At 44.0% G+C, this 25,961-nt stretch overlaps 1 protein-coding gene across 2 annotated transcripts in view; it reads left to right on the top strand.

Annotated features, from left to right (window-relative positions):
- Positions 1-25,961, top strand: part of LOC106610173 (polypeptide N-acetylgalactosaminyltransferase-like 6) — a 235,935-nt gene that overhangs the window by 61,939 nt on the left and 148,035 nt on the right. For both annotated transcript variants that reach the window (XM_045722724.2, XM_045722723.2), the window contains exon 5: positions 2,266-2,432. In XM_045722724.2, coding sequence (XP_045578680.1) covers positions 2,266-2,432 — 167 coding nt within the window. The remainder of the gene's footprint in view (positions 1-2,265; positions 2,433-25,961) is intronic.

Here is a 25,961-nt window from a genome sequence, read left to right as displayed (position 1 = left end):
ATGGTTCCTAGGCCTGTCCCCATTGGAGAACCCTTTGAAAACCCTTTTTGGTTCTAGGTAGAACCCTTTTGGTTCCAGGTAGAACCCTTTTGAATTCCATGTGGAACCCTTTACACAAAATAGTTATACCTGGATCCAAACCTACTTGGTTTCAGTTACTGTTTTATATGTGGTTATTTTCAAAATGTTTTCACTGCTGACTAATTACAGTTTTTTCTCAATTAGTGAAGCATTGGACTATCTATAATCAGTTCCACAAGTCATACGATGTGATGGAGAAGCTCAACGTTCGGTAGTTAGTGTACATAGCCTACACTTGAACAGAGCAATGCCTCAGAATAAAGCCTGGCATGGTTTTAAAGCAGATGTGATACTGCATTGTGCATTATACACCAAATGACGCAGCTCAACATTTCATCCAACATTAACACCTATGCATTTACCCAGTCAGGTGTTACAGTAAGTACTGATCTGATCTGGAGAGCGGTGACCTGTTATTAAATGGCTGTAACAGCATGGCAGACAGTATAAGACGCAGTGGGGAATCCTATCATGCTGGGAGTGGGAAATCAACACGTAAGGAACAGACTGAAGGCATTTACCCATACAGAATGTAACATGAATGTCATTCTCATCGGGTCTGTGTGCGCGACAACCACGGCGGTGCAAAGGCCTAGTTGAGATGAAACAGAACCACATCAGCAGTTGATAGCATCAAGTCTGCATCATGTTCAATGTCATCTTATCAAGTTCAACGGAAGCTGACAGTTCTGCTTCATTCTTACCTGACCTGAACGGAGTCTCTATTCAGTCATTTATTTATTCACGCTCTCACTCTCTTTCTTTCTCTCTTCCTCACACACTCATTCCATACAGTAAGGAAGGGAAAATGGAAGTTTAATTTAAGCCTATATGCATTTAAGAGAGGCCTATAAAGCCCCAATCCAGCCCCATATTTAAAGTTTCCTCGCGATATGGCGCTGGAGGGGGGTGACAACGGTATTTTCCATAATGGTATGTGGCTCTATCTGCCTATTACTATGCAAATCGATGCTCCTTTCCTTCCTGAATGGTATTTCATAATGTAGAATTATCTGACAGGGCAGCTGGAGAGATCAACCTTGTGTTTTAGAGATTGGCTCAACTCCAGCAGGAATGAATTTGCTTTCCCAGCCCAGCACAGATGTAGGGAGCTGGAGCAGTTTGGTGGGGGATTTTTATGCTCCCTCCCTCCCTCCCTCCCTCCCTCCCTCCCTCCCTCCCTCCCTCCCTCCCTCCCTCCCTCCCTCCCTCCCTCCCTCCCTCCCTCCCTCCTCCCTCCCTCCTCGGCCTCAATAGAGAATCTCTGTCTCTCCCCCCTACCCTTGGTCTCGCTCTCTTTCTCTCTCTCTCGCTCTCTCTCTCACTCTCTATCGCTCTCTTCTTTCCCTTTTCACTCTCTCTCATTGTCTCTTCTCTCTCCCTCCCTCCCTTCCCTCCCTCCCTCCCTCCCTCCCTCCCTCCCTCCCTCCCTCCCTCCCTCCCTCCCTCCCTCCCTCCCTCCCTCCCTCTTTCTCTAAATAAAACAATAATAAAAACCAAGGCTTCTAACCAAGTACCGAGTCATCATTCTGCAGAGACCGGTGATAAATTAGAACAGCTTGTCAAGGTTGTCACCGAGGTAAATTAGCAGGAGACTCGTGTGAACCATAAAACTGCTGCTTCATTTGCCAATTTCAGCTTTGTCGAGGCGGCTATTAACATGCAGATTTCCCTGAATTGTTTATTAGGCCAGCTGAAGCTGGAGTGGCTCTTTTAAACGCTGATTTACTTTACGACTCAGCACAGAGGTAGAAGGTAAAGCAGCCTATGTGTTTGAGGCTGGCTGGCTGGCTAGCTGGATGGACGGCTGGCTGGCAAGATGGCTGGCTGGATGGCTGGCTGGCTGGAAGGCTGGCTGGCTTGGCAGTGTGACACACAGCAGGGAGCAGGTTGGCTTTCCAGATGTAGGAAGACGTGATTAAAGATATCAGTATTAGATTGTGACATTTAGCCTATCACAGAGTCACTATATTCAAACATACCAAATACCAACACATGCAGCTAGCTCTTCATCAAATGCATAAGCTACACGTGGAGATGAAACACGCACGATGTCTCTGATGTATTGAATTTCGATCCCACTGGGGTCTTTGTCAGGACAGGTCAAGAAAGGTCTGGTCTGATGTATTGAAAACCATGGAGGCTAATACAGTCCCTGGTATATTGTGTATTCTCTTTCCTCAGCTGCAAGACGAAGCTGTACCTGGAGAGCCTTCCCAACACCAGCATCATCATCCCCTTCCACAACGAGGGCTGGTCGTCCCTGCTGAGGACCATCCACAGCATCTCCTACCGTACCCCAGACCACCTCATCGCTGAGATCATACTGGTGGACGACTACAGTGACAGAGGTAGGACACCTGGTTAACTGTTACGCTACTGTGAGTATTGGTGGTCAGGGTTCTTACACCATACCCTACTCAGTGACTGTGGTAGGACCCTGGTTAAACTACAGTTATTACAGTATGGTGCTGGTAGGACCCTGGTTAAACTACAGTTATTACAGTATGGTGCTGGTAGGACCCTGGTTAAACTACAGTTAATACAGTATGGTGCTGGTAGGACCCTGGTTAAACTACAGTTATTACAGTATGGTGCTGGTAGGACCCTGGTTAAACTACAGTTAATACAGTATGGTGCTGGTAGGACCCTGGTTAAACTACAGTTATTACAGTATGGTGCTAGTAGGACCCTGGTTAAACTACAGTTATTACAGTATGGTGCTAGTAGGACCCTGGTTAAACTACAGTTATTACAGTATGGTGCTAGTAGGACCCTGGTTAAACTACAGTTATTACAGTATGGTGCTGGTAGGACCCTGGTTAAACTACAGTTATTACAGTATGGTGTTGGTAGGACCCTGGTTAAACTACAGTTATTACAGTATGGTGTTGGTAGGACCCTGGTTAAACTACAGTTATTACAGTATGGTGCTGGTAGGACCCTGATTAAACTACAGTTAGTGCAGTATGGTGCTGGTAGAACCCTAGTTAAACTACAGTTAGTGCAGTATGGTGCTGGTAGAACCCTGGTTAAACTACAGTTATTACAGTATGGTGCTGGTAGAACCTTAGTTAAACTACAGTTATTACAGTATGGTGCTGGTAGAACCTTAGTTAAACTACAGTTATTTCATTATGGTGTTGGTAGGACCCTGGTTAAACTACAGTTATTACAGTATGGTGCTGGTAGAACCTTAGTTAAACTACAGTTATTTCATTATGGTGTTGGTAGGACCCTGGTTAAACTACAGTTATTACAGTATGGTGTTGGTAGGACCCTGGTTAAACTACAGTTATTACAGTATGGTGCTGGTAGGACCCTGGTTAAACTACAGTTAGTGCAGTATGGTGCTGGTAGAACCCTGGTTAAACTATGGTGCTGGTAGAACCTTAGTTAAACTACAGTTATTACAGTATGGTGTTGGTAGAACCTTAGTTAAACTACAGTTATTACAGTATGGTGTTGGTAGGACCCTGGTTAAACTACAGTTAGTGCATTATGGTGCTAGTAGGACCCTGGTTAAACTACAGTTAGTGCAGTATGATGCTCTCTGTATCAGATAGGACCTGGTTAAATCAAATCAAATCAAATTGTATTGGTCACATTCACTTTGCCTTGAGGATAACCCTGTGTGTGAAGCTAGTATGAGCCATACTCATTTGTGTCAACCTCTCATCCGTCTATGGTCAGGTCGTTTGGTTTGGGAGGAGTTGGGTTTTGCTCCCCAGCCAGCTGGTTGCCCTGTTGGCTGGTGCCTTCTTTCTCTCCTGTGGTTCTGTGGATGTTAGTGTTGTGCATAGAAACAGATTCACTTCCTATAGTGGTGTGGCTGCATGCCTCAGGGGGAGTGAGATAGAACGTAAGCGTTCAGTAGCCAGACCACCGTGGCCGGACAGGGTCAGTCATTGTGTCGACTCAGTGTACTGTATGCTCCCCCGCAGTGTTGAGACGTTGAGACAATCCACTGGAACTCTCAGTCCACTGGCCTACCGAGACAGACACACACACACACACACACACACACACACACACACACCACACACACACACACACACACATACACACACAGAGAGAAGACTCAACCACACCACAGGGTTTAGCCTGGATCGTTCCACATTCCATATTCCGCCTCTGGAAGCCCATGCATGTATTAGCATAATTTAAGTATTTTTATATTGTTTTAGCAGGCGAAGAGCAACAGCACAAACAACCTCTTGGTGGATGGACTTTAGAGTGTGTGTTCTTCATTTGCATCAGGTGATGATTCAGCCTAATGGGGAATTCACTGGTTGTTTAAAGGAGCGATACGCAGTTGCTACATCCAGTTTGGACTTGGAATTCATTCTTGAAGAATATGTCTTGTACATAAATGGCTGATGAGTTTAGTTCAACTGTCGTATCCCATCAGAACCCACAATTTCAGCTTGTTCTACTCCAATGTTTGTAAACAACCTAAATGTAAACAAACACAGTATAGGCTCAAAACATGGTCAAAACTCATTTTAATATCATGGATGGTCAATCCTGGCAATTTCTCCAGCCCCATCCCCCAGCTTTTTACCAAAAACAGTGGTGGGGTGCCAGCTTTATTGTTATTTCAACTGCTGAGTTCCCCTATGACGTTTGTAACGTTTAAGTTAAAGCTGTGCACTTTCATATTTTGAGTCCATGGTCTACAGTTCATCCATGTAACCACTCTCTGTTGGTTGATTCATGCTGTAGACCTGTCTGTTCTGTTTACATACTGAGTCAGGTGAATGTGTGGAAATGGGTCATTTGGGTTCTGTGTGTGTGTGTGAATGGCAGCTTTGGGCAAGGTTTGTGTGTGTGTGTGTGTGTGTGTGTGTGTGTGTGTGTGTGTGGGATCAGTGTTTGAGGTGGCAGATTCTCAGTGAGTTGAGGCTCTCTGGGACGATAGTCCTCACGGTGGGACACCAGATGGGCACAGCTGCTCTACCCTAGAGCTGAATCTATCCCCCAAGATGTGTGTGTGTGTGTGTGCTTGCCTGCGTTTGATGTGCTAATGTTATTGTCACTGGCCATATTATATTGTTTAATTATTCTCCCATCTTACAACCACAATTCAATAGTACCTAAACTGGTCAGCTGTGTAATGCATGTCAGATATGCTGGCTACATATCCTAGGACTGCGTTCACCCCCATCATGTTCTGGTGTGTTACACAGAGAAGCTAGGCACGTTCTGGTGTGTTGCACACAGCAGCTAGGCAGAGTGGCCTCTTTGTGCCTGTGGAGGACAATTCTCCAGTGAGGGCAGAGGAACTATCTATGAACAGATTTTTCACCTGAAGCGAGAATAACAATCAGCTCTGCTGACAGAATAGCTACATTTGAAACCAAACCTTCTGAGAAATCATTTGGCAATGTATAATTATGAGTCATAATGATAATAACTCTCCATCTGTTGCTTGAATGATAAATAATGAAATCAACCTTTATTGTCTGATGCTACGTTCATAACCCGGTGGCACGGTTGTAATTCCCAGTTGTGAAGTCTTAAATACCAGTTGGATGCAGTCACGTGCTTTGTACTCGTTGAGAAACACTGATTGGCAAAAGGCCAACAAGCTGCGTCAACCATAAACGTACAGCTACCATGCTTGTAAACAAATTATAATGCTGAAAAACCATATTAATAGATTGCTTTTTATAAATAATGTTTTGTTGTTGTATTTGACTGCCGAAAATGCAGTTATCGAGGTTATTTCCTCACTAGGCGTCATCAGAGGTCAGCATGTGGGAAAAGTTGGAGCTCAGGGATGATAGACAAGTTTCCCACTAGTAATTACCAGTTGGAGGGGCGTTCAAGTGGATTTTTTCTGCTGAATGTGGTAAATACCACCTTCCCACTTTTTGTGAACACAGCATTAGTCACCTACTGTACCTGTGAAGATATCCTATCAATTAAGTTTCAATGGAAAACTATGATTATGTTGCATAAGTATACCAATCAGTTGGCTACATAGTTTATATGGATGGGCATTATAAATTATTCCACTATTCAAATAATATGAAGGTGGAGTGGGACCAGAGGACTTACCTAGGACGGAGAGTGCACCAGAGGAGGGGGGGTCTGCAGCGGTGCGGAGGCCACCAGAGGCGAGAGACGGGGGACAAGGTGGTGAGGCCGACGGAGCAGCACCTGGGGAGGGGTGCTCAATGGTGGCAGAGAGGCCACCGGAGGCAGTGCAGCGGGAGGATGGTAGTGCAGTGGGAGGCAAGTTACAAGTGGATCGGGAATTCAGTGAGGCCTTTGGGAATACGTGTTTACATTTTGTGTACTTAAACGTCCGAAGCCTACTACCGAAGATAGATGAGATATGTCTGTTGCTTCACAAATCAGAGGTGGGTGTCTTATGTTTTACAGAGACAGGAAGGATCGGAATCGGAACGGTGGGGAGGATATGTGCGTTTGTAAGATCGGACATTGCATATAACGTCAGATCGGATTTATGCGTTGATCTGGAGATTGTCTGGCTGGATATCTTCCTTCCCAAAACCAAGCCGATTTTGTTTGGGGTGTGTTACAGGCTGCCCAATCAGAATGCATTCTCTGTCGGTCTCGAAATTGTGTTGTCAAACTATAATGATTCCCTGGTGAAGCAAATAATTTTGTTAGGGGATTTCAATACTGATGTCTGCAAAAAGGAAAACTCAACTCACAATGTATTTATGCACTTCTGTAGATCACTTGTCCTGACCCAAATGATCAAAGATCCCACCAGGGTATGTGAAACAGTGCAAAGTACAATTGACTTAATATTAAATCCAAAATATCGCAGAGTGGAGTAATAGTATATGGAATCAGTGATCATTTTATTACATTTTGCACAAGGAGGGTTTTTAAAGATATATTATAGTGTCACAAAACTGTTAGAATCAGAGGACTCAAAAAATACTGTGTTGAAATGTTTAGGGAGCAAGTGGGCAAAATTGACTGGTCACCAGTGCTGGATAGTGTTGGGGTAGACAGTGCCTGGGAAGCTTTTAAATGTATATTCCTTGATGTGGTGAATGTGATGGCTCCCATTAGACAGGTCAGGGTAAAGCAGAGATCTAGCCCTTGGTTTAATCATGAGATTCTAGAATCTATCCAAGCAAGGAATAAGGCCTTGATGAAATTTAAGAACTCTCAAAAACCGCCTGATTTTGTCCTATATAAACATCACAGAAATGAAGCACAGCGCAGGATGGATGAAGCTAAGAGGGGTTACTTTGCTGATAAAATCATTGAGAACAAAAATGATCCTAAAAAACTTTGGAAATCATTTAAAGAACTAGCATGTAGTTGTACTACCAAAAACAAACTAAACAGTATTTGACTGAACATCAGGGGGGAGATGGTATATGAAAAAGCAGAGGTTGCCAATGAATTCAACATTTGTTTTTACTTTTGTTGCCAGCAAGCTGGTTAGCAAGCTGCCCACCAGTTGGGATATGTATGGAAACAACCAAGTCAATAAGTATTATGCCTAGTTACGGGTTCAGCCAAACTCTTTTGCAAAGGTAGCAACAGCCAAAATAGCCAGGATGCTAGCAGAGCTTAAATGCTCCAAAGCCACAGGCCTGGATAATATTCCTGCAAGGTTTCTTATAGATTCTGCTGAGCAAATTGCCCCTTGATTTACGCATATCGTTAATCGTTCTCTTGAACAAGGCATCTTTCCCAGGAACATGAAAAACACTAAAGTTATACCTCTGTAAAGAAGGGGATAAAGTCTGATCCTGGGAATTATAGGCCTGTATCTCAATCAACCAATCAAATGTATTTATAAAGCCTTTCTTACATCAGCTGGTGTCACAAAGTGCTGTACAGAAACCCAGCCTAAAACCCCAAACGGCAAGCAATGCAGATGTAGAAGCAGGTGTAGTATCTATCCTCAGTGTAACATCAAAGATCCTGGAGAGAGTTGTACATGAGCAAATGTATGAATATGTCAGCAAACAGGGTCTAATGTATGATTTTCAGTCAGGTTTTAGAAAAACATACTCCACTGATTCATGTCTACTTTACTTGACTGACTTCATCAGGAAAGAGATTGATGAGGGAAGTCTCTGTGGAATGGTACTGCTTGACCTACAAAAGGCCACCGATACAGTTAACCACTGTCTCCTAATCTCCGAAATGGAAGCACTAGGGTTAAGCAGTATCCCTCTAGGCTGGGTAAAGTCCTTTTGATCAGGTAGGGAGCAACAGTACAGGTTAATGGTTCACTGTCTCAGGCAAAACCAATGAGTTGTGGCGTTCTGCAGGGGAGCGTGCTTGGGCCTTTACTGTTTTTACTGTATATTAACAGTATGAAAGATGCTTGTTCTTGCCATCTTTACCTTTATTAGGATGACTCTACACTTCTGCTGTCTCACAAAAGTAAAACTATGTTGGAGAGCATACTTAGCACAGAGCTTACTAACATTAGCAAATGGCTTGGAGATAATAAGGTATCTATCTCTGCACTTAGGTAAAACTGAGGCAATTATTTTTGGATCCAGACCTAAATTGAGTAGGTCCTTTGAAATCAGAGTGGAGTTAGGGGGGAGATGCTGACTACTAAACCCTCTGTTAGCTACCTGGGATGCATCCTTGATGGAAAATTGGGAGGTGTGAGCATGGCCACTAAAGAGCTAGGGAAGGTTAATGCCAGGACTACATTTTTGCCTAGAAAGTCCAAGCTGCTTGATAAGGACTCCATGAAAGTGATAGCCACTGCCCTCATTCAATGCCACTTTGACTACACTAGTACTTCCTGGTTTGGGGGCTTATCTAAGCTTATGAAGGGGAAGCTCCAGATAGCCCAGAATAAGCTGATCAGGGTAGTATTGAAGTGAGTCCATGTACACACATAGGCAAGAGATGCTTTCAGGAACTCAACTGGTTGCCTATTGAGGGTGTCCTAGATTAGACTGGGTTTGGTTTACACAAGTATTTATTGTTCTGTGCCCAGATATCTAACTGAATACTTTCCCTGTGTTAGGGATGCACACAATCACAGCACCATCAGGTGTTGCTAATGTGTGCTTATACAGGTTCAGGAGTGATGCTGGGAAAGGTACTTTTTTGTGTACTGGAGCCTCAGAGTGTAATGAGTTGCTTCTTCCCATAAAAACGATGTCCTCTCTGGGCACCTTTAAAAATAAAGTAAAAAACGTTGTCTTCTGTGCCCATATGAATGACCCCTATGATGTACCTCTGTACATGACGTCACACAAAATGGCGTAAAATGCCACAACAGCAGACAGTGCAGTTGTTTTCAGGGTGCTATTCCGGTATTTGTTGGCTAGGGTCGGCAGGTAGCCTGGTGGGTAGGAGCGTTGGGCCAGTAACCAAAAGTTTTCTGCATGGAATCCTTGAGCTGACAAGGTAAAAAATCTGTTGTTTTGCCCCTGAGCAAGGCAGTTAACCCACTGTTCCCCAGGCGCCGAAGATGTGGATGTTGATTAAGGCAGCCCTCCGCACCTCTCTGAGTCAGAGGGGTTGGGTTAAATGCCGAAGACACATTTCAGTTGAAAGCATTCAGTTGTACAACTGTCTAGGTATCCCCCTTTCCCTAACAGTTGCCTCAGCTTTCAGCAATAGTGAATATGTCTGATGTTTGCCATCATAGAACTGATTCTGTTTCAACAAAAAGTTTTCTGGTGAGGGTTTTGCATTGATCTGTGTCAGGTCTTGTGAACCCTCTGTTGGTGCGCGCCTGCAGGCTATTTGAAGTGGGGAAATGGCATACTGTTGTCAGGGCTGACCAGAGGGCTAAATGCGCTATGATAGTAAAATGCCTTTTCATGTGAAACGCAACCCATAACCCATAGCCCATGAGAGAGAAAAAAGAGCTTTAAAATAAAACATTCACTTTGTGCGTCCTCAGAACTGTAGGCTACATTTAAAAGTCAGGCCAATTCATTTATCAGGATCATTAATGGATATATCCAAAGAATTGGCAATATAAACAAAGGTAAAACAAAGGAAAATGCACATAGTTTGCTGTCATTTCAGCTGCTTGATGTGATTGTGTGTTAGTTTTAGTTGGCTAGTTAGCTACAGTAGCAAAGGAGAAGTAACAATTAGCCTAGCTATCCTCAGTGCTTAATTTCTAAATCGGGAAGTGCTGGAACAAAAAGTGAGCACGAGAGGGGGGTGACCTGGGGAGCTCTGAGGTACCGGAACGCATGAAAAAAATAATCACCTTTATAATAAAGCATTGCATGCATATCATCACATTTGCGTAGTGGCATGGGGAACAATTTTAGTGGCATAGAGTCTGGGAAAATGTTTGTCTTTTAAAAACGCATTTCATTTGACTGGAGACTTTGGTATAATCTTTTTTAATGCCGCGTTCAAAACAACTAGGAACTCGCAACTGGGAAATCTCAGAATTCCAAATTCAGTGCGTTCAAGACAACTGGGAACTCTGAAAAAACTAGCTCCAATTGGTCAAATTTGTTTTGAATAGTCATCTAACTCGGATTCCAAGTCAGGAACTCAGGCCTCTTTCTAGAGCGCCGACCTGAAGATCACTGACATCATGATTCCAACTCGAGTTCCCAATTGTCTTAAAATCACTATAATACCACACAAATGATCGACATGAGAGGTTACTTTGACAAAGAACAACTGAGAATCTGAGATCAATAAAAACTAACTTGTCTTGAATCCATCAATAGCTATTGTAGGCTACAATATGAGTAGGAAATTATAGTCCTACATTTTTTTTCCAGTTCCACTGACTCACCCAATGACGCGCAGCTCCCTCGCTGGTGATGGCCGATGCGCTCGTGCCAAAAGCCTCTCTCTCCTGTTTTACTTTGTAAAATATTTGGAAGTTGATCAAGTATTTTGGTAGCCTACAGCATAAAGTTAGTCGGGAGTTATCACACGATAATCCCCAGGTTCTCATGCCTTATTGCGTAACCTCCCTTGGGTAGGGGGCAGTATTTTGACGTCCGGATGAAAGGTGTGCCCGTAGTAAACTGCCTGCTACTCAGGCCCAGAAGATAGGATATGCATATTATTAGTAGATTTGGATAGAAAACACTCTCAAGTTTCTAAAACTGTTTGAATGATGTATGTGAGTATAACAGAACTCATATGGCGGGCAAAAACCTGAGAAAGAAATCCAACCAGGAAGTGTGGAAAGTTTCCTGTAACGGCCGTCGTCAGAATTAGACCAAGGTGCAGCGGAGGATGTGTTCATCATTAGAATTTTAATTGAAAAAAGAGAACACTTGACAAAAATAAACCAAAGACGACAGCAAAACAGTCCTGTCAGGAAAACACACTAACAGAAGACAATCACCCACAAACCCCAAAGGAAAAACAGGCTGCCTATGTATGACTCCCAATCAGCAACAACGAACTACAGCTGTTCCTGTTTGAGAGCCACACACGGCCAACCAAAGAAACAAACCAACATATAAAAATAAACATAGAACGCCCACCCATGTAACACCCTGGCCTAACCAAAATAGAGAACAAAAAAAAACCTCTCTATGGCCAGGGCGTTACATTTCCCTATCCAATATACAGTGTCTGTGAGGTCATTTTGCACTTCCTAAGGCTTCCACTAGATGTCAACAGTCTTTAGAATGTTGTTTCATGCTTCTACTGTGAATGGGGAGAGAATAAGAGCGCTTGGAATCAGATGACTGAGAAAATTACATGAGCTCAATCGCGCGCACTCCCGTGAGAGTTAGGTGTGTTCCTTTTCATTTCTGAAGACAAAGGAATCGTCCGGTTGGAATATTATGGAAGATTTATGATAAAAACCTCCTAAAGATTGATTCTATACATCGTTTGACAAGTTTCTACGAACTGTAATATAACTTTTTTGACTTTTCGTCTGAACTCACTGCGCGAGCACAGTGGATTTGGATTACTTGACTGAACGTGCGAACAAAAGGTATTTGGACATAAAGATGAACTTTATCGAACAAAACAAACATGTTATTTTGGAACTGAGATTCCTGGGAGTGCATTCCGATGAAGATCATCAAAAGTAAGTGTGAACATTTGTAATGTTATTTGTGACTTCTGTTGACTCCAAAATGGCGGGTATCTGTTTTGATGTCTGAGCGCTGTACTCAGATTATTGCAAAATTTGCTTTCGCCGTAAAGCTTTTTTGAAATCTGACACAGCGATTGCATTAAGGAGAAGTTTATCTATAATTCTGTGCATAACACTTGTATCTTTTATCAAAGTTTATGATGAGTATTTCTGTAAATTGATGTGTTCATTCACCGGGGGTTTTGGAGGCAAAACATTTCTGAAAATTACACAGCAATGTAAAATGGGGTTTTTGGATATAAATATGAACTTTATCGAGCAAAACATACATGTATTGTGTAACATGAAGTCATATGAGTGCCATCTGATGAAGATCATCAAAGGTTAGTGATTAATTTTTGCTGTATTTCTGGTTTTTGTGACACCTCTCCTTGCTTGGAAAATGGCTGTGTGGTTTTTCTTGTCTAGGTGCTGTCCTAACATAATCTAATGCTATGCTTTCGCCGTAAAGCCTTTTTGAAATCGGACAGTGTGGTTGGATTAACGAGAAGATTATTTTTAAAATGGTTTATAATACTTGTATGTGTGAGAAATTTTGAATTATGACATTTTTGTTGTTTTGAACTTGGCGCTCTGCTATTTCACTGGCTGTTGGCGAGGTGGGACGCTACCGTCCCACATACCCTAGAGAAGTTAAAAACTGGTGTGCTGCTTGTTCGTTATATTGTCTATACATATGTACTGTTGCTTCAAATGTGCATGTTTTACCCTGTATTAAAGGTACACCTAGTCCAGTTATCCTGGTACCTGCAATGTGTGAACCAACCAATCGGAAACCTGTTGGCAAGGATTGTGTCCAAAGGTCTTCACCTTGGCAGAACTCAGAGTTTCCCTCTCTCTGAGCTCAGACCCCCTCTGACACCTTGGGGAGGGAAAATCACCTGTCACTCCTGAAGTGTCACCGCCCGCGGTCACCGTGGAGATATCCAGGAAGTCACTCACAGCATGGAGCTGTCACCACCGCTTTATCTTCATGGCAACATTTAAGGGCAAAGATCCAATTCCCATCAATCACCCGGCAACCGCCACCACAAAATGTGATGTGAGAGATAAGAGAGAGGTGTTCTTATTGGAATAGACTGACTGACTGACAGTGTCATTTCTGCAGCTCTCAAACAAGAGGGGTTGGAAAACGGAATATGAATTGGATTCTACCGTTCAAACCATCAAAGATGACAGTTGTTTCTAATTTAAGCTACCTGAATGACAGACTCAAATGAGATCGGTAGGAATCTCAGAACATGAATTTGTTGCTGTCTAACTTTAGACAAATTAGAAATAAGACAAGGCATGCCAGGTAAGAAAACACTAAGCTGAAAACTAAATGTTCACAGTAAATACCAAGTAGCCTAAATTAAAACTTTACAGTGCTTTGAAGTTTTTAAAAGAACAATCCTTAGCTAAATGGAAGGCCCTGCAAAAACATCCAGCTGTGTATTGTGTGTGTGCTTTGTAAATGTTTCCTTTTATTGTTAAGCCAAATCACCATTCTCCCTCCACAGGCAGTAACATACACACACACACATAGAGAGAGAGAGAGAGAGAGAGAGAGAGAGAGAGACCCCCCCCCCCCCCCCCCCACACACACACACACACACTTCAGCTAAAAGTATTTAGAAAGGAAAGCTGTTCTTGTGAAAGATACCCTGAGAAGCAATGTGAAATAGTTATCTCCAAATTAACCACTGCTGGGCACTCATTAAAACATGGACACAAATTGAATTCACTCCACAGAATTTAATGAATCGTGAAATGTCCCCTCATTCAGTGTCATTTAGCTAGAACCGTGATGGCACTCTGTTAGGCACTTTTGCTCTTTTTCTTCTATGTATTATGCAAAGGTGTGCTAATTGCAATAATAACATTTTGGGCGACCGAGAGTCATCACCAATCGATTGGTTGAAATTTTTAAATGTGTATTTTTCCATAGACTGTATGTACTGAACTTGTCTGAAGCTGTAAGCACGCTGTTTGATTAAATAATTAGGACACACAAATTACTCAAGAGGGAGCCAGAGATCAATATAGCCTAACCAGAAGAAAAACAACTGTTTCCGACTGCTGCTGGCATTTGTTATTTTGCCTTTACGCTGGGGCGGAGCCAGAGGGGTGTCTGGGGTGGCACTGGATACCCCTGACATCTGATTGGCCACCCCGGGTGCCACCCCAAAATGTTATTCGCTACTGGCAGTTTGATGCTGATTGACATCTCATTTCACCTCTTGTTGAAAGAAGCATCTCTTTTACATTCAGCGCGCATTTTTCAAATCGAGGACGAGGAAGAGAGAATATTAACGTGCTTTGCGAGATACAGAAGAATAAGAATAAGAAGAACATACAGAATAAGAAGAGAGAATATTAACGTTGGTTGCGAGATACAGAAGAATAAGAGGAACATACAGAAGAAGAAGAGAGAATATTCCCACAGCTCCACGAGATCTTTTCCCGATTGGTGATATTTGAAGTAAGTTTTAAACCCGTTGCTAAACCTTAGGTTTCCTGGACAACTTTGTGTCGCTGTGTAAGTTAACGTGAGACCTTTGGCTCCATTAACAGACAGTTAATCAGATAAGAGAGATCGGTTCCCAATTTAGGGCGACTCTGGCTGCGCCGGTTCCGGACTGTAGGGCGACTCTGGCTGCGCCGGTTCCGGACTGTAGGGCGTCTCTGGCTGCACCGGTTCCGGACTGTGGGCCGTCTGTCGGTTCCGGACTGTGGGCCGTCTCTGTCGGTTCCCGGACTGTGGGCCGTCTGTCGGTTCCGGACTGTGGGCCGTATGTCAGTTCCAGACTGTGGGCCGTCTCTGTCGGTTCCTGACTGTGGGCCGTCTCTGTCGGTTCCGGACTGTAAGATGTCGCCGGAAGCACTGGACGGGGCACTGTCGCCGGAAGCACTGGACGGGGCACTGTCGCCGGAAGCACTGGACGGGGCACTGTCGCCGGAAGCTCTAGACGGGGCACTGTCGCCGGAAGCTCTAGACGGGGCACTGTCGCCGGAAGCTCTAGACGGGGCACTGTCGCCGGAAGCTCTAGACGGGGCACTGTCGCCGGAAGCTCTAGACGGGGACTGCGCACTAAAGGCCTGGTGCGTGGGGCTAGCTTTGGAGACACCAGACTAGGGACGCGTACCACTGGGCTAGTGCGAGGAGCAGGAAGAGGACGTACTGGACTGGGCTGACGCACTGGAGACCTGGTGCGTGGTGCTGGCTTTGGAGGCGCCAGACTAGGGACACGCATCTTAAGGCTAGTACGAGGAGCAGGAACTGGATACACCGGGCCATGAAAAAGCACTGGAGGTCTGGAGCGCACAGCCTGCACCACCCGTCCTGGCTGGGTAGTCACAGTAGCCCTGCACGGGCAGAGTGCTGGCACAGGGCGAACTGGGTTGTGCAGAGGCCTGATGGCTGCCGTGCGTAGAGCAGGCGCAGGGTAGCCTGGGCCTAGGAGACGGACTGGTGGCCAGGTGTGCTGCGCAGGCATACTCCTACCTGGCTGGATGCCCACTCTAGCACGGCACTTGCGAGGGGCTGTGATCGTGTGCACTTCCTCATAGACCGGCGCACTCATGATCCGCTGCTCCCCATAATAAGTACGGGGAGTTGGCTTAGGGCTCGCCCTTGGCCCAGCCAAACTTCCCGTGTGCTCCCCCCCCCCCCCCAATTTTTTATTGGGTGGTTTCTTCTCGTGCTTCCGTCGTTGGGCTCGCTCTTCGTACTGTCGCCATTCCTCCCTCGCTGTCTCCACCTGTTTCCATGGCAGGGTCTTGTCCTCTCCCATTACCTCCTCCCATGTCCATGACGTCCTCCCTTCTCCCTTCTTTCCCTGGCCCAGGATCCTTGCTCCTCCTGGGCCCGTTGCTTGGTCCGTTGAGGGTGGGTAGTTCTGTCACGTTCGTCGTATGGAGTAGACCAAAACGAAGCGGGAATGTGTATGCTCATCTTCTTATTTATTAAAGAAACGAAACAAAACACTTGAACAAAACAACGACGAAAAACAGTCCCGTAAGGGCAAATGACTATTCGGAGAAACAACTACCCACAAATCCCATAGAAAAATACCCCTATTAAATAGGACCTTCAATTAGAGGCAACGAGGAACAGCTGCCTCCAATTGAAGGTCAACCCAATAAACTAAGCATAGAAATAGAATAACTAGACACAGACATAGAAATAGACTAACATAGAACATTGCCAACAAACCCCGAAACACACTAAACAAACACCCCCTGCCACGCCCTGACCAAACTACAATAACAAACAACCCCTTTTACTGGTCAGGACGTGACAATTTCTCCTTTTATTTAGAACCTTTGTGCAAATTTTCAATTAAGCATTTAACAAAATATAAAATATTAATGTATAAAATCTAAAAAGGTAAATAGAAACACTTCAACTATAGTTGCAAACAAAATAAATATAGGCCTAAAATATAGCCTATTGCAAGCCTCTTGCAACGTCTCAGTCTGGGGTTTGTTTTGAGCACTCAACTGTACTTTTTTGGGTCTCATCCGTAGACTCTCTCTACTGTTTCACATGATTCTTGCGTAGGTGGTAAAAGAGGTTAGTGGTGTTTGAGCATGTTGTTGGGACTGGCCTGCGGCATATTTTGCAGAGGACGGTTTTCTGGTCCGTGTCAGACTTTTCATACACAAACCACGTCCATGCGACCGAAGTAGCCCCTCTTTTAGGTACGAGCTCTGTGTCACATTCACTCTCCTGTGTTTGTTTGTGTTGTAAATTTCGCAAAGCGTTGCCGTAAAGAGTGTGATTTGCGACACAACGAAGTAAACAGAGCATAATATGAAACGATAGATGTTTTTCTATCGTCACACAACATATATCGTCATATCGCCCAGCCCTAATCATAGGATTCATTCATGCTCCTTAGATGCCAGGTTAGGGTAGCACACAAATGTTCTGTCATGGTCTATGGACCCCCTGAGGTAGCCTTGGCCCCCACCCCCTGGCCACCCCATATATAAAACTCTAGTTCCGCATCTGCCTTTACGCTCCTGGAGTTGCTAGGCTACACCAACGGTCGGCAACCTTTTACATTTGGAGTGCCAATTTATCCTACCATTCCTACTGATCTGTGTGCCTGTTATGATTTTGATATGCACATTTTTGTGATACAGTTTCATTTCATTTATAACAGTCTTAGTATCTCAAAATCATTGTCTGTGGTTAATGATCCAAATCTAAAAGTAACTTTTATTTCCATTGCCAAATGTGTAAAAATAGCCTACATAAAGCCAACAAATAAAAACATTGCAGCCTCCAGGTAGAAAATATCCTGAATAAAAACAAATGTATTCTGGGCCCTCAGAGTTTCCCGTGCCAGTGAGCTCAGGACAGACACAGCTGTAGGTTATTTGTGCAAGGGATAACAAGTAATCAGATATTTTATGACTGGAACAGAGCATTTACATTTTTCATTTTAATGCCGAGTGGTTATCGAAAGGGAGAGAGCTGGAAATATTTGCATTCTCAATTGAGTCTAAAAACGGACTCAGTAGACTAGTCCTACTTCTATATGTGTAATCAGCTGCGAGTCCTTACTCAGCAAAGACAATTAATAAATTGACAAAACTCAAAAATGGAATGAAATGAATAAAAACTTGTCTCTCACAAGTGTAGCATAGGTTGTGAGTTCTGCTAACAACGTGTCCACTCAGACAATGAAAACGGTAAACAACTGTAATAATATATTGAATGCATTAACAGAAATTACCGGCCGGTCGACTAAATGGGGTCAGCCCTAGTATAGATACATTATACAATAAACCTTAATTACATTGAAACTAGTAATTAGAGGTCTTACTTCACTTGGTTGTTTGATGATGAGGTAGCCTTAACGGTGACTGTATGTGAGCTTAATGGCTATCAAAATATAGTATTTGAAAGACAGACATTTTAATGGGTGAGGAATAGGTCATTTTTATAAACCGTCCTTGAGGCAGAACTGCTCGATATCTGATTGGCCAGCCTCAAATTGGCTATATTGTAAAAATTCAAGAAAACAAAAATGTTATTTTCAGTCTTCATTTAAGGTTAGGGACAGGCATTAGGGTTAGCAGTGTGGTTAAGGTTAGGGTTAAGGTTAGGTTTAAATCAGATTTTATGACTTTATGGCTGTGCCAGCTAGTGACCACTCTGCAGAGCTGCCTCCAGAACAAGATTCATGACGAAAAACGCTAACCTGCGAAACACAAGCCTGCACTTTAGATTTCATCGCCAATTCTCTTCTCTAACCCTTCCCATAGATCCAACTGACGCCTTGTCTCAACAGATGCTAGTGATGGAAGTCCTGGAGGCACTTAAAGCCAATGTTGTGTAGCAAATAATACAGAAATGTAATTCTCTGTTGCCTTTTGGAAGAGCTGAGTGGTGTGGGGTCACGGCAGCTCAGCGGTAGAGTTGTTTTAGCTTTTGGCTAAAGCTACGCTCTGGGATTTGTGGATGTGGGATTTACCTTTAGGGAGCTATATTTGGGGGTAATTACTGAACATTTTTACTCTGCCTTTTGGATAAACCAAAACAGGCTTTATGAGATTGGAAGCCAACAGGGAGCCCTTGAGACCACACATGCACTCATGAACACACACGCACACAAACACTCTCTCTTACACACACAAACACACACACTACCTCTACACACATTCCCTCCCTCCCTCTCTCTCACACACACAGTCTAGCACGCCGTATCAGATTGACAGTGAATAATTACCACCTGTTCCGTTCTGTGTGTGACGAGAGAACAGAGAATGTACGCAAGCTAAACATATTCTCTGCAAATTCAGAAGGGCGTGTCCTTGGAATATTATTGAATGATTCATTTATCCACTGTCCTGTATATCAATCAAATGTAGAAAGTTACTTTACATTACTGAAGTTCCCTCTGGAACTCTCCATTCCATTCCATATTCAAACATTCAAACAAGGAAGCTCTGACATAAAATGACATGAGCAGCCACTTTAATTAAGGGCTGTATAATAATTCAAATTTCACTTTTCCCAGAAAACCTCGACACGGTTACAGTAGCGTCAACCACTTAGTTTCAAATGAAATGAACTTCTACCATGTACAATTCTGAAACATCTGGTTTATTTATCTGGTATGTTGCATTGAATCTACACTGCTCAAAAAAAGAAAGGGAACACTAAAACAACACATCCTAGATCTGAATGAATGAAATAATCTTATTAAATACTTTTTTCTTTACATAGTTGAATGTGCTGACAACAAAATCACACAAAAATAATCAATGGAAATCCAATTTATCAACCCATGGAGGTCTGGATTTGGAGTCACACTCAAAATTAAAGTGGAAAACCACACTACAGGCTGATCCAACTTTGATGTAATGTCCTTAAAATAAGTCAAAATGAGGCTCAGTAGTGTGTGTGGCCTCCACGTGCCTGTATGACCTCCCTACAACGCCTGGGCATGCTCCTGATGAGGTGGCGGATGGTCTCCTGAGGGATCTCTTCCCAGACCTGGACTAAAGCATCCGCCAACTCCTGGACAGTCTGTGGTGCAACGTGGCGTTGGTGGATGGAGCGAGACATGATGTCCCAGATGTGCTCAATTGGATTCAGGTCTGGGGAACGGGCGGGCCAGTCCATAGCATCAATGCCTTCCTCTTGCAGGAACTGCTGACACACTCCAGCCACATGAGGTCTAGCATTGTCTTGCATTAGGAGGAACCCAGGGCCAACCGCACCAGCATATGGTCTCACAAGGGGTCTGAGGATCTCATCTCGGTACCTAATGGCAGTCAGGCTACCTCTGGCGAGCACATGGAGGGCTGTGCGGCCCCCCAAAGAAATGCCACCCCACACCATGACTGACCCACCGCCAAACCGGTCATGCTGGAGGATGTTGCAGGCAGCAGAACGTTCTCCACGGCGTCTCCAGACTGTCACATCTGTCACATGTGCTCAGTGTGAACCTGCTTTCATCTGTGACGAGCACAGGGCGCCAGTGGCGAATTTGCCAATCTTGGTGTTCTTTGGCAAATGCCAAATGTCCTGCACGGTGTTGGGCTGTAAGCACAACCCCCACCTGTGGACGTCAGGCCCTCATACCACCCTCATGGAGTCTGTTTCTGACCGTTTGAGCAGACACATGCACATTTGTGGCCTGCTGGAAGTCATTTTGCAGGGCTCTGGCAGTGCTTCTCCTGCTCCTCCTTGCACAAAGGCGGAGGTAGCGGTCCTGCAGCTGGGTTGTTGCCCTCCTACGGCCTCCTCCACGTCTCCTGATGTACTGGCCTGTCTCCTGGTAGCGCCTCCATGCTCTGGACACTACGCTGACAGACACAGGAAACCTTCTTGCCACAGCTCGCATTGATGTGCCATCCTGGATGAGCTGCACTACCTGAGCCACTTGTGTGGGTTGTAGACTCCGTCTCATGCTACCACTAGAGTGAAAGCACCGCCAGCATTCAAAAGTGACCAAAACGTCAGCCAGGAAGCATAGGAACTGAGAAGTGGTCTGTGGTTACCACCTGCAGAACCACTCCTTTATTGGGGGTGTCTTGCTAACTGCCTATAATTTCCACCTGTTGTCTATTCCATTTGCACAACAGCATGTGAAATGTATTGTCAATCAGTGTTGCTTCCTAAGTGGACAGTTTGATTTCACAGAAGTGTGATTGACTTGGAGTTACATTGTGTTGTTTAAGTGTTCCCTTTATTTTTTTTAGCAGTATAGAATTACTCCAGAAGAATGCAATTAAATTCCTGAATGGACTGTGCTTTAGATGGAATTGACCCCACCGGCGATAGAGGCGTCAGTCAACCCCAAATGTATAGGTATCTACAGTACTGTATCTTGTCTACTACATTTGGGGTCAATACCCAATATAATAATATATGCCATTTAGCAGACGCTTTTATCCAAAGAAACTAAAGCCCTATTGAGACGGGATTAGTTTTACTGGGGGAGGATGGGTAATGAAGTTATGTGCACAAGCACAAAACACCACATTTGTAATTTTAGTCCAGTCCGAATCTGCCACGTCTGTAATTTTAGTCCAGTCCAAATCTGCCACGTCTGTAATTTTAGTCCAGTCCGAATCTGCCACGTCTGTAATTTTAGTCCAGTCCGAATCTGCCACGTCTGTAATTTTAGTCCAGTCCGAATCTGCCACGTCTGTAATTTTAGTCCAGTCCGAATCTGCCACGTCTGTAATTTTAGTCCGGTCCGAATCTGCCACGTCTGTAATTTTAGTCCAGTCCAAATCTGCCACGTCTGTAATTTTTACGTGGCAGGAGAGTAATAATTCCAGACAGAATAAACTACAGTTGTTTGGTGAACTCCAAAGTCTTCTGGTAATACTTGTCCTGTGCGAATCGACATCCCTGTGTTATTGAGAGAAATGTCTGAGTTTGACAGGTGTTACTCGCGGTTTGAGCAAGAAAACAATAACTGATTTGATCAACTGAACGAAGGGGCTGCGCATGGCCTATATATGAATGTCCTACATGTATCAACTTTCACAGTGAATGCTGTTGTTTACATTTTTTGTGCGGATTAATTTAATATTGCCAAATGCATCAGTAAAAAATATTGCGCCTATAAAATGCAATGCTTGCTGTTAATAGATCTCAAAGCAGCAGCATACAACTGACCTAAACATTTAGAAATGAAGTCAAATTAAATAATATATATTTATATATATGTATATATATATATATATATATATATATATATATATATATATATATATATATATATATATATATATATATATATATATATATATATATATATATGATACTGTCCAAATTGTCATCTGGAATAACAGACATTCTGGAGTAATAATTACATAACCAACGTTCTCTAGTAATACTAGTCGTGTGCGAATAGGGATTTACAGTCATGTGTGCATACATTTCACATACGGATGGTCCCGGGAATCAAACCCACTACCTGGACGTTGCAAGCACCATGCTTTACCAACTGAGCTACAGAGGACAATATGCCTGTATTTCTTCCCCTAACAAGACAGCTGGGTTTAGGACCCCTCTTTAATGTTACGTGTTAATTATCCACCAAGCTAAGCTAATTAAGACCTCCGAACGGTGTTGTAAATCGCCTTAAAATGCCTCGATTACGGTACCTTAGCAATAAATAGAATCAAGGTAAGAGGAAAATCCATTGTCTTAAAGACTTATACTGCACAGTCTAATGTAGACTAAGCTTTTTGGGCTCAGGATCAGCTTTAAGGATCAATGTGAAGTAAGCCAAATCAAAGCTATGTCCTTGTTTTATTTGGCCAGACTAATTGCAGCGACTGAAATATGTTAATTCAACCCAGGCTCCATTGATCTGTCTACTGTACACTGAGTGAACAAAACATGAAGAACATGGATTGTGTATGTGTGCCATTCAGAGGGTGAATGGGCAAGACAAAAGATTTAAGTGCCGTTGAATGGGGTATGGTAGTAGGTGCCAGGCGCATTGGTTTGAGTGTGTCAAGAACTGCAACGCTGCTGGGTTTTTTACACTCAATAGTTTCCCTGTGTATCAAGAATGGTTCATCACCCAAAGGACATCGAGCCAACTTGACACAACTGTGGGAAACATTGGAGTCAACATGAGCCAGCATCCGGGTGGGATGCCCCGATGGAGTGAGGCTGTTCTGAGAGCAAAAGGGAAGGGGTTGCAACTTAATATTAGGCAATGTTTTGTCAACTCACATTTTCTGATACATTAACCCTTATCAAACATACCCTTTCTTAGTTTTTCTGTCCCCATGAGATTGTACAGGGAACATTTCAGGACCCTCATCAAAAGCTTTAAGTACGGCTCGGGAGTCTCTCTCTCTCATGGTCAAAAAAACGAATTTCAGTTCCACATGGCTCTACGCTTCAACAGGACAATCCAACCCACACAGTAGCCCACTGTATTCATCATGGATTGTGAACTCCATTGTCTTGTAGAAGTGCTTTGTGAAGTGGAGTAGTAACCGGTGTGTCACAGGGGCCAGGGATAAAACCTCGCTTCAGGCCAGCGATGGCCCATTGACTTAGGCTCGCTGTGATCTCAAACTGTGGAGGCGGAAACCGGACCGGACTCGGCTCAGCCTGCTGGGATGAGATGAGATAAGACGAAGATGGAACCAGGGCCATCCAGAGTCAGATGCCCTTGGCCAGTATTTCTGCTGCCTCTGCAAGGCTGCGTTTCTTGGGGGGGAGAATAAGCCACACACTCCCTTCCTGGGAGAGTGGATGGAGATGGGATTGATTGGAGCAGGCAAAAGAGAGAGTGATGTACACTTTGTCCCTGCCACCCGCCTGCTTCCCCGCTTCTCCCAAACCGACCAGCTTTTCTTCCTTCGGCAAAAACGTTTAAGGCAAAATCAATCGTCTTGTCCACATCCTCCAGGCATAACTGTCGATACTCATAAGCGGCCAACTTTACTGTTGAAGTTCAGCGAGAGAGAGTCCTTCCGGAATGTGTCACTTGTCAGTGAAACTTCCTCTGGCAGATATTGGCTGCCTGCATCACTCTCTCGTTCTGCACGTCAATAGCAGCATCCCAGTTCTGAGATAAATGGAAGCCTCATTGAAGCCTCTTCAGCTGATAGCCTTGGCAAATAATATGAATCATTTATATACAGTATAATACCAAAGTACTGTTACGTAAGTTCTTGGAAGGACTTGAAATGTTCCTGTGTATTATGTGGTTTTTAGTACTTCTTCCAGACACATCTTGAAGCTGTCTGTGATCGTCAGAGTGTTTCCTTTGTGTGTGTCTGTGTATGTGTGTGCGTGCGTGCGCGTGCGTTTGTTTTCTTTCTGGCTCAGAGATAGAGGGCAGAGGCAGGTCACAGAATCTATTAAATGATGAGAATTCTCCATCAGTTCTGAGAGCCACAGTGATGTCTTTCTTTCTGAAGTTCTCATTTTGGCATTGTATTGAATCACACAATCCCACATCATTTTTATTTTCACTCAAGACGGATTTCTAATACAGTATGTATCAGAAGAACACACACACACACACACACACACACACACACACACACACACACACACACACACACACACACACACACACACACTGTATGATATTTATATGGAGTAGCCTCTCTATCCTCTATTCTAAGTCCTCTATACACTGCAGAGTTAGCTGGCGGTGTGTGTGCATGCGTGTGTGTCTACACGCAAGTGTGTATGCGGGCAACGCGTGTGAGTGTGTGTGTCAGGGTCAACCTTGCCAACCTTGCCATTACATCTTAATAGGAGAGTGCCAACCAGCCCTGCTTAGACTGGCTAAGTCCCAGGTCCCTCCAAGGATAAAGTTATCTCTCTGGCCCACCTTGACCACAGTGCTGATCAAAGACCTACTGCTCTGGGCAACAAGAGATCAGACACACACCCAGTCTGCACCCTAAATGGCACCCTATTCTCCACATAATGCACTACTTTTGACCAGTGCCCTATGCAGGCCTTGTCAAAAGTAGTGCACTACATAGGGAAAAGAGCGCCATTTTGGTTGTACCCTTCTGTCTTGTTCTCGGTCTGCCCCATTTGATTTGGCACACTAAATAGACCCACTTCGTTTTAATTCATTTGTCTCAATATATTCTCAACGAAATGATTATTCTCAGACAATGCGGATTAAACACTTTGTATTCTGATTAGGTGGCCTGTTGACTTGGCAACTAGACCCCCAGTTCTAATTTCTGAGATCCAAACAAAACACACCAACCTAACGAACCAACAAACGCTCAATTCATCCCTAGCTACTTACCTTCCTAAACCAGACCCCCCCGTTCACCACTGCCTCTGTCTGAGATCCAAACAGAAACAACACAGCCCTAATTGCTGAAGTCAAGTAAACTTCATCCAAAGTTGCTTTGCCTCTCCATGACGCTGACAGCCAGGCTCTTTTGTAAGTACCAGTCAATGAAAGGTAAAGGTCAATGAAAGAAGCTGTCTTGGTTCCGTAGCTCCGGAGCTGTATTTCTCCCCATTTCCCTGCAAACTGACTTGTTGCACTCCCCAGGGGGCTGTCTGGTGTCTCTGGCTGCCCTCCTGGCCCTCTGCTCAGCATAACTCTCAACCTTAACACACACGCACACCAAATCCACATGACCGCATCCTTAAGAGAAATGTCCTCCGTGATTGATGGCCGTGCTCTTGGCCGAGCCATCGCTCATTTTGGACACCCGAAACGACCGATTTGAGCTACCCTCCCCAAACCTTACACACGCACGCACGCACGCACGCACGCACACACACACACACACACACACACACACACACACACACACACACACACACACACACACACACACTCTGTCACCGTCGCTGCTGTCTCCATCACCGACAAATTATCCCAGACTATGGCTAGCAGATGAGCTACTCTCTCTGATGAAGATGATGCACGACAGTCCCTGGCTTTCGTCCTCAAACTTCAGTAAACAACATCACCAAAGTCATTAGGTTGAGACAGGACAGCATATTAGTCATTTCATTCAGGAGCAATGAGCTTGTACTTTGTGACCTATTGTAGACCTGGTTTACAGGTTAGTTTCTTGGTACTGAACCCCTTTGACTCCCCGTCTGTTTTGACTGGTTATGGAGAATTCTATGTAAGTCCCTGTTTTTAGATATATTTGTCCCCAACTAATTTGACTTGAACCGTTTTCTCTGTGTTTCGCTGTGTAGTCGGTTGGGGTAGTTACCATGGAAATTAGCCTTGAAACTCTTCCAAATGGCACTGCAATTAATCAATCATTACGGGCACATTTCCCGCTTTATTATTTGCATCATTACCAGAAGTCC

This window comes from Salmo salar, chromosome 08 (assembly GCF_965601325.2).
Source record: "Salmo salar chromosome 08, fSalSal1, whole genome shotgun sequence".
NCBI lineage: Eukaryota > Metazoa > Chordata > Actinopteri > Salmoniformes > Salmonidae > Salmo > Salmo salar.
Note: the sequence above shows the minus strand (reverse complement) of the source record. Positions and strands in the feature narration are given on the sequence as shown.